The sequence below is a fragment of the Cyprinodon variegatus genome, unplaced genomic scaffold (genome assembly GCF_000732505.1).
Source record: "Cyprinodon variegatus isolate N-32 unplaced genomic scaffold, C_variegatus-1.0 Scaffold528, whole genome shotgun sequence".
In the NCBI taxonomy this organism is placed as follows: Eukaryota; Metazoa; Chordata; class Actinopteri; order Cyprinodontiformes; family Cyprinodontidae; genus Cyprinodon; species Cyprinodon variegatus.
The window spans coordinates 360,014-370,077 of record NW_015150981.1 but is presented as its reverse complement, the minus strand read 5'-3'; the positions used below and the strand labels follow the sequence as shown (position 1 = coordinate 370,077).

At 38.2% G+C, this 10,064-nt stretch overlaps 1 protein-coding gene across 3 annotated transcripts in view; it reads right to left on the bottom strand.

The window, feature by feature from the left end:
- The window catches only part of ddah1 (dimethylarginine dimethylaminohydrolase 1), an 88,461-nt gene that overhangs the window by 26,228 nt on the left and 52,169 nt on the right, over positions 1-10,064 (bottom strand). For all 3 annotated transcript variants that reach the window (XM_015391198.1, XM_015391197.1, XM_015391196.1), the window contains 2 exons: positions 4,803-4,902; positions 1,882-1,955 (listed from right to left, as the gene is read on the bottom strand). In XM_015391198.1, the coding sequence (XP_015246684.1) occupies positions 1,882-1,955; positions 4,803-4,902 (174 nt within the window). The remainder of the gene's footprint in view (positions 1-1,881; positions 1,956-4,802; positions 4,903-10,064) is intronic.

Here is a 10,064-nt window from a genome sequence, read left to right as displayed (position 1 = left end):
AGCAAATACTTTTGGCAATATAGTGTATATATATATATATATATATATATATATAATTTATCAACGATCAGAGTCTGAGTAATGTTTTATTTTGAGAAATATACAAAATTGGGGTATTCTCTCCCAAGTAGATCAGTCGGTGCATCTGTGCCTCTTGACACAGGTTAATTCAGGTCAAGACGCATAACATCCTATCTTTGTGAAGTTGGATTTTCTGCAGTTACAGCGACCAAAACAAAGCTATGGAGCAGACTGGACATTGGGAGCACACTTCGTGTCATTGTCTATGATTACACCTAGATGGGACTGGCTTGTTTCTCCGAAGCAAGCTCAGGGCTCCCACTAATTCAACATAATGGTGAGTTTATATTTTATGTTGTTTGTATTTGCCAGTCGTATCATTTTATTTGATCGTATTTATCCCCCAACACTTTAAAGGCCGGTCCGTGAAAACAATGTCTGAAATTTAACCGATCCATGGTGTAAAAAAGGTTGTTTTTGTCTGTTGTTTTTGTTTTCCAAAGGTGTTTTCCACCTAATTTTTGGTGACTATTAGTATCTGTCTGTCATAAGCTGCACAGAGCTACACAGAATGAGCTACATACAGCTCTTAAACGTGTTACAATGTGTTTTCTAATGTGCCATGCACCAAAGTCAAAAAGTCGAGTGATGACTTATTGTATCATTAACCGAGCAGGGCTTCTGTATGCTGGAGAGCCGAATTGCTGGTTCAGAGTTTTCTCTGAGCACCTCTCAGTGTGGTAGAAAACTACTCCCTAAGGTGGGGTTAACACAGAGAGCAATTCTCCCCACTGTAAGAGTATAAGAAAAAACTGTCAGGGTTAAGCCCTCTTTTTAAGCTTATTTTTAGTTTCTTTGGCTATGTTCACACTGTAGGCCAATTCCGATTTTGTTGTGAAATCCATTTTTTTTTTGGGTTACCATTTACATTTTCAAATATATGCGACTTGTATGTGATCTCCTGTGTAAACTGCATTCATACAACGTAAGTGTCCTGCATGCGCAGTAGAGGACGCAATGACATCACAAGCAAGCATGTTCTGTGTTTACGGAAGTAAACATGGATGGTTTTGCTGGAGCTCATCTAGCGATCTTTCCCAACCATCTTTTCAAGATGGTTAAACATAAATGCTACTCTCCACATTATCATCCGCCATGGTTGTTGTTTTTATTGCCGCTTCTGCCTTTCAATACCCAGAATAGAGACCTTTGTTGGGTATTAATGACTTTCAGGTCGGATAAGTGTGACCTGGCTGTTCAATCACACGTCACATTTAAAAAAATCTGATTCATATAAGATTCAGGACCACATAGCCAAGTGGCCTGGGTCGCACTGGCAAAAATCTGATCTGTGTTGTTTAGACAGCCATGAATAATCAGATACAGGTCACATATGGGCAACAAAAAATCAGATTCGGGTCACTTAAGGCTACTGTGTGAATGTAGTCTGTGACTTTGTAGTTGTTTTGTGTCAGTTTTGTATTTCCTGAGTTACTCTCTGTTGCCCCCTTGTGCCTGTTTCCTTTCCCCTTAGCTCCCTTCTGGTTAGTTCTATTCACACCTGCTCCATATCAGCTCATTAGCCAATCCTTTGTTCTGTTCTCCACATATACACTACCTCTGCAGTTCCTCATTGCTGGTTTCTTGTTGATATGTTGCTTCATTGCTTGCTCCCCATGTGTTGTTGCTCCCTGACACTTATTGGATTTTTGATTCTCAGCATTTTGGATTTTTGGATTTTTTTGCCTCTGTTGCCTTGGACTTTTTATTCCTCATACTGGCCTTGTGATTCACAGCTGACTCTACAAATGAATAAGAGATATTAATTATGAATTAATGGATGGCATTACTGTAACGTACCTTAAATGCATCAGCTAGGATCTCAGCTCCTCTTTGATTGGTTCGTTTAGAAAGACCAACAAAGAATTCTCGACCTAGATGGAAAACATAAAAATGTACATTAGTAAAATCGGAAGAAATCAAATCAACAAATCAAACAGTTTTAATACTACTATTCTATATGCATTTCACACAACAGGGTAGGCATGCTGGCACACACACACACACACATATGTATATATAAATATGTCAGCTGACAGGGATGCAGCTGTACATTGACCTCAGGGATGGGTTCCTATGTTGATGTTGAGCTGCTACAATATAAGCCATTAGTCTGGGTATCGCCAACAGGAAATATTTCTTACCCTGCCATGTGAAACCGATTTCAGCTGAAAAGAAAGACACAACACAGCCTATGTCTAGAAATTCAATTAGGTGTACTATATTTTTCCATCTGGCGCATACTCAAGACGGCACTGACCTACATTTTGAATCTCCATGCAAGTGTAACACAATGTTCAGAGTGTAAGATAGACTACTGTGTTTCACTAGGTTCATTAGCATTTTTAGCTGCTGCCAAACATACTCAACAGCTTTAATAATGTTTGATATTTGAAGGGTTCTACACAACTGTAAAAACAGGTCAATATCTGGTGGGCGTATAGGGGCACCAGGTCATAGAGGTCCCACATAAGTTGCCTGTGTAACCTCTGAGAGACACAAAAAGGCAACCAGGCTTTCACTCAATTTTTCTGAAAAGGTTTGGTCACTTATCCAGACTTCTTTCTGATAATTGTTGTGGATTGCAATGGAGCCATCTGTAGCTGGAACGCTGTTGTTTTGAGTATATAGAGGCCCAGCCTCCTTGGCACATTCAAAGTTGGATGAATGATCAACCCAATATTCTCCATGGCTTGTTGGAGTCTCTTGTATGGTGTGAGTGGTGTACTTGGATGAAACTGCTTATATAATTTCTTGAAATGAATTTTAAGACAGTAAATGCCTGGGAACTGAATCCAGAATCCCCCCCTCTGTTCATCCTTAGCTTTTGTCTTGTGATAAAAGCATGACACACACATGCACTGATTTGTCTGCTGTAATACGGTTTAAAATATCATCTCCATTTCACTTATCTCAACAATTTTTTGGTTTTTGTTGCAACATACTTATATGAAAGTCCACTTGCTTTCGAATTTACACCTGTTTTGTGACTGAATGGAATAAGAACATTGATTGTACAAGAACATTGGACAAGGAAAACCATGTGTTTCAGACTTAAGGGCTGGTTATACACCCACAGCAGTGTGTTGTGGTGAGCTTGTCGGGGGTGTGACCAATATATTTTTGATTTATGCGCAATTTTGAAGCGGGGTGTGCACTATGTTATTCTATGCCACAACACAAGAGGGAGAATCACAAACTAGCTCTGGGCCTAGATACAGCCGAAACAGTGAGGAAGTGGAAATACACAAGGTTAAAATTTATGCGACAACGGAAGGACATGAGAGTGAAAAAGGGGGGATATCCAGGTGGAAAAAGGGTCCCAGCGTTCTTGTGCTCCTCGCTCTTCTAGCTGGTCCATCTTTACAAGTCCTTTTCCACAATGGCGTTCATACAAACAAAGCAAGCCGGTACCAAAGGTACCAAAAAGGAAATACGCATAGTGTAGAGCGGATGTAGATTTGACCAATCAGATGCCTTCTGTCTGTGGCACTGTCAGCAGTCAACTACAATTTCGTGTCTGTAGAAGGGGCAGAGGCATATCTGGGTTAACTGAGACACACAGACAAACTACCTGGTTTCTGAGCATAAACCAGCCTTAAGCGGTTTCCTGTTCAGGACATTCCCAAGAGAGGGGCCTCCTAGGACATTGTGGGACTCCATGGGGGTCCTCCATTAAAAAAAAAGTGTTTCACCTGCCTCTTTGATTTATATTGTAAAGTGAATCGAACATATTTCTTTTGTTCCGAATGAATTTAAAAGCTTTTTTAACCACATTTCAAGATAAACGTTTACAAACATGACATTCATACTGAACTATGACCAATTAATTCAAACTTTCATCTGTTGTCTTAACACAAAGCCATTTAAACATGTTTTGAAAGGGCTGCAATTCTGACACATTAATTTATTTCATTAAAGATTAGATAACATGAATGCATTTAAGTGCACAACACTGTTTATCTTGGACATAAACTAACAAAAACATTTTTAAAAAGTCATGAAAACTTCAAAATAAATTCTCCATGTAACAGAAACCTTTACGAAATTCACCCAATATATGGGTTCTAAGTTGAGCTAAAGCCGGGCATACACTGTATGATATTTCCCATGTTGTACTCAGCTACAGCTCAAACTGTAGGATGCAACCACAGGGTTTAAAAGTCGCTGCTCACGATGTATGTTCTTAAACTGTACGGCCCAATGCTCTGATGCAATCTACCTGCTCACACTGTACATCCAAAAGCCACATGTTGGACTCAGCGCCAAGAGATGATGCTGGTCGTACTGATCAATCTGAAGGAAGAAGAGCTCCCTTGCTTGCACAAGGTTCCGATAAATCGGCTTGTAACTCTGCTTCAACAACAGGATTTGCTCACAATCACCTCACAAGGGCTGACTGAATTTCAAACATGTTTTTCCTGACCTTATTAATTTCATTTGGGAGGTGGATGTGAGAAGCTAATCGGCCCTCGTTACACCTCATTGACAGATGTATCATTTTAGTATTTCATTGCAGGTAATTTTTTTTCAAATAATTGTAATAAAGCATTATTTGATTACACTATAGCAAGAGTTAAACACAGAAGAATACCTTTAACTGCTTTTTTGATTTCGGGTAACCATGTGAGAAGCCATGTGTAGACAGTCCATCTTTAGATCATTGTATCAAAATCCATGTACAGTCTTAAAATGATTGGTCAGATTGCAGGGAAACCTACCTGTAAATAGAACATCACCTCCATCCAGTGTTGCATTCTCATCAGTCATTTCCACAACATTTAAATGTAGATTCTGTAGAGCCTCTTTCATCACCTCAGTCTAAAACAATACAGACAAAAGGACAATTATACACTGTCAAGAATACAAATCTCTGAACTCTTGCAGCTTCAGCTAACACCTAAAACAACCTAGAAATATTTTGTTAAATTGTGTTTATTCATTTTATATAAATTGAAGTCAAATTTCAAGAAAATCAAACTCTAATGAGTGAAATTTAGGGAACAACAAGTTTATTAGGGCATCACTTTCCTCCAGTTGAGTATTACAATGATAAATCAGATTTTTAAAAGCTATCTTATTTTTAAAAACAAATTACAATCTGTTCAAATCCCTGGTTCCTCCACTGCTGAAAAAAAAAATTATTAAAACTATTAATAATACAAACAGGATAACACCAATATCAACAAGATGGTTTCTTTCATTCCCCTCAGGCCTTCAGCCAAAAAGTTCTGTCTGTTTACAGTGGAAACCTACGGAATAGTCTTCCACATACGCAGAAAACATCCAGCATATAGTCTTTTAAAGCCTAACAGCAAGAATGGCTCTGTCAGAATCAAATATCCACACATTAGTTCACACAGAAAACAGTATTGCACATTTCATTATCCTCTATGACATTTTTTCTTGTTGAATCTTGCTTGTGAAATATAGGGTGAGATTTTTGTGTGTGTGTTTTAATTTGACTGTTGTCAAACTGTAAAGTTTGTTGTGTTGCAAAAGTGATATAAGTGACCCTTTTTGAATATATTAAGGTTTTTCAGTTTTACTGTTTTCTAATGGAGTACCCCCTGTAACTCCTGCCCTTGGGACAATGGATGGAAGCTAGCCTTTGGCTAAAAACTGGCATGTTTATATCTATATGTTTTCCTCTAATATGCGCTGTCCCAATAAAACAATTAAATGAATACAAAGAACAATTCCTATTCAAATGATAAAATAAACTTTACAGATTAAACTTTTCAGTATAATATTTGAAAAAGATAGCTGCTAAGAAAGTGTGTAATGAAATGTAATTGTTTCTTTCCTAAAGGTAGCCATTACATCATCTAAATGAGCCGTGTCATGATGTCATTTAGCAGGAAGCATACTAAAACTTTAACAAGGCAGTGACCGGAGAAAGAAAGTTTACTAAAAGACCCCTTCCTGTCCTCCTGTTTTGGACCATTTGCCTTTCATAAATTATGAGGAGGAAGATCAACGATGCCCATTTTTAAGGTTAGGATATATTTTTATATGGATATATTTCCGAAAATCCACATTTCATCTCTATGTCATCTCTAAACACAAACTGAAGACAAGCTGCTGACGGCTTTGCTCTTGTCAGACCGCCCAGTGAGATTTTACTGTCCTGTTTTTAGGGGCTCCTCTGGGAAAAGTTTAAAGGACTGGCCATGTTAGCCTGTGCATCAGTGTTTCCACAAGCTCTATCTCACTATGACCTCAGCCCACTGCTCAGTGGATTTTTGGGCAGCATATTGCTTCTGGTTCTACTCAGCTGCAAAATGCCAAACTATGAGCTCATCCAGGTAGACTGCCATGTCCAGATAATACCCCCTCACACCCTGACCCAATGGACAGATGCTATTTCCTTTGACCAAAAAATTGAACAGGTTTTATAGCCAACTTTCAGAAATTGTTCTGTGTGTACTGTATCTGTTATGTCAAAAAAATATATTTGCAGATCATTTAACTTAAAGTTAAATGTACAAACCAGTGGTCTAAACTTTAGTCCTTAAGGATGCCGTTCCACAGCTCATACTTGTGTCTGCTTCAACACACCCAACTCCAATATGAGCTCATTAGTAAAGCTCTGCAGAGCTTGTCAGCATATTATTGAGGAGGTTTAGCCATCTGATTCAAGTGCATAGGGTAGGGGACAAATTTAAATGTTGCAACACATCGGCCTTCAAGAATTTGAGTTGAAGACCACTGGTCAGAAAAGTGTGTGTCCAGGATGTGAAGTCTCTGTAGGGAAAACTGCTGGCCTTTTCTTGATCTAACGCTTAAGCCCTAGTTGTTTGATTTTGTCTGGACTGTTTTGTTTTGCGTCTGACTCAGACCACACAGTTACATGACCAGCAGCTCCCATATTTAGTCTTTGAGTTGCTGAAGTGGTAACGTCTCTGCCGGACCCTCTTCAGATTGGTATTAAAGTATGTGTATTATCTCAGGTCCCAGGAAAAGTGGTTCCTATAGACCAGAGGTCATGGATTAGCGGACCACAGTACGGATCCGGACCCACCTGCTGGCTAATCCAGACCCAACCTGATTTAAAACATTTATGATTTACTGCATGTTGTCCGACAACATTATCTAAATTCACTTGCGTTGCTTCTCCTGTTAAAATGGTAAAGCCCTCCGGAGCATCCAGGACCAGGCTTTACGTGATACAAATTAGCCAATGAGCTTTGACAGTCTGGGCTGCTGCTGCTAGCTACTTTCAGACACAGCAGGCAAACCTGTGGCAGTCCGGGCAATGGTAAAGAAGGAGAAGACAATGAGAAAGAGAGCAGAGAAAGTGTCGACTGCTGGAAGAACTGTGGTGAACTGGTGAAAGAAAGAATACTGGTGAGTATGTTTGGCTCAACCTGCTGTTGTGAGGCAGGTTCTCCACCATGAACATAATCAAAAATAAATATGGATCCAGGCTCAAAATGAGCACCTTGATATGTGCTTTAGAATGGCTTTGTCTCCATTCAAACCCAGGTTCAAAGGCTTGCAGGTCAGCCTAAAGCCCACTGCTCTCATTAAGCCAGAAAAAAAGAAAGAACAAAAAAAAACAAAAAAAAAACAGTTCAGGTTTTTCTTAAAAAAGTGAATCAGGAAATTGTCTATATACCAACTAAAAGATTGCTGCTCTATACTTAGAAAAAGACTTAGATTTTAAAAAGGAAAAAAAATGTTTAAATATTTTTTAATTTAAAATTCAATGTATAACATGGATGCATAAACACCTCATTTTATTTCAGTGTTAAATTCCCTTTAAAGTAACAGATTATGATTAAAAATGTCTCCGGACCTTTACTGGTTGACGATTTTCTTTATTCGGACCCCACAAAATTTTCATTGGTTACCCCTGCTATGGACCATTGTTGACACAATGTTGTTGACTATGGTGAGTAAGAGTATGTTGGATTTCCTTTGGAATTCTGCAGCTGTTTCAACAGTCTTGAGGGGGTTAAACTCCAGAGCCCTGTTTCAAAAAGCAGGTTCAACAAACTCAAACTCAAATCCTTAACTCTGAATTATCTAGCCTAAGGATGGAAACTCTGAGTTTTTGGTTTAACAACAGCAGCTAACAGAAAGAACATGGCGTCCTTTCATAAAATAGGTTCAGAAATTGATTAGTAATTTTTAAATGAAGTGACATCATACAGCATAAGAACAGGTTGCATCAAATATGCTTATTTTATGTCTTTATTTTTTAATTCGCCTGATTTTTTTTTCATTTAGTAAGCATTGAATATTTGCTTTTTCTGGTATATGGCAAAAAAAATAAAAAATAGAGTGTGAAGAGAAATCAAGAAGGTTAAGATGTTGATGTGCAAATGAGGCCTTGCACATTTTTCTATTTGATTCATCAAACATTTATAACTTCAGCTAATCTTGTCAAGTAATACATTTCTTAATGAGAAAAATTTTGAGGGTATGTCTTCTATGAAGCTCACACATGTATTGAACAAGCAGGGTCTATTTCATTTATCAACAAAAAAGATAGGTGAACTGTTAAACTTACAATAATTTATCCTCATCTCATTGCACATTGTCTCTAGTTGCAGCATTCTCTTTCTTTGGTATTTTGTAAACTAAATGAGACTCCCTTCCCTCAGCTCTCAAGCATTTCCTGTGACATCATTGGAAGTAATGTGACCCACAGTGTGTTTAGGCTGCCTCACCTCACAGCAGTATAGGATCTTATCTTTTAAGTGTGATGACTTACATTTCTTAAATTTTAGGTTCAAATAAAAAAAAATATAATGACATAGTTAAAATGAAAAACATGTTTTTTTCTGATAATAAAAAAAAAAAACACCAAGTCACCCACAATGGCCTGGAATACCATGTATGACTAAAGTAACTGCATTTTGTGACATTTGTGTCAGTCAGTGCTTAAGTATTAGAGATATATTCTGTAATTAAATCTTAGGGAGATTTACAATGTGGAGCGATGCTTTGTGTTTATGACTGCTTTTAGATTGTCAGCGTATGAATTTGATTGTCTAAATATTTTGGAAATTCATATCTGCATATTGATTACTTTTATCGCCAAGATCGCACAAGAACCACTTTCACATAGAGGTTGAGCTAGAATTGTATGCAAATCAGATCTCCTTAAGAAGCTATCCATAGCTAATGGACAGCAGCTTGTGCAGATACGTAATGACAGTCTTTAAAAGAAGATTTAGAAGAGGAAAAGACGGTGAAAGATTAGCAAATTAAATCCATTCAATCCAGTTTATTTATATACAGCCAATTCACAACACATGTCATCTCAAGGCACTTTACAGTTCACCAAATCATACAGTTAAATTGATTAAAAGTTTTCTATCTAAGGAAAACCAGTTGATTGTGTCGATTCATCAACTCAAAGGCAATCACTCACACTAAGCATGCTTGTAGCAATAGTGGAGAGGAAAAACTTCCTTTTAACAGGAAGAAACCTCCAGCAGAACCTGGCTCAGTGTGAGCGGCCATCTGCCGAGGCCAACTGGGGTTCAAGAAGACAGAAACAGAGATACAGGAAGAAGCAGAGATGCAAAAGGCAACTGTAAAAGGGTGGCACCGTCCAGGAAACACACAGCCAGGAAGACAAGCTCCAAGCCAGCTCCCATGTCAGAGGATGAAGAGAGCACATCCAGCCATTCACAGTCAGAGAAACAGGACTAAACTGAGAAACAGGCAGATCCCCAACATCTATAAAAAAGGTTTTGATGTCTGCAGCACAGCTGATATTTCTCTCCAGGAAGATCAGCCTCCCATTACTTTTAGAAATTCTAGGAACCACTAGTAAATGTGCAGATTGAGAGCGAAGTGCTCTGTTAGGAACATAAGGAACAATCATATCTCTGATATAAGATGAAGCTTGGCCATTTAAGGCTTTATATGTGAGAAGGAGGATTTTACATTATATTCCGGATTTAACAGGAAGCCAATGAAGAGAAGCCAGGATAGGAGAGGTATGATCTTTCTTTTTAATTTTC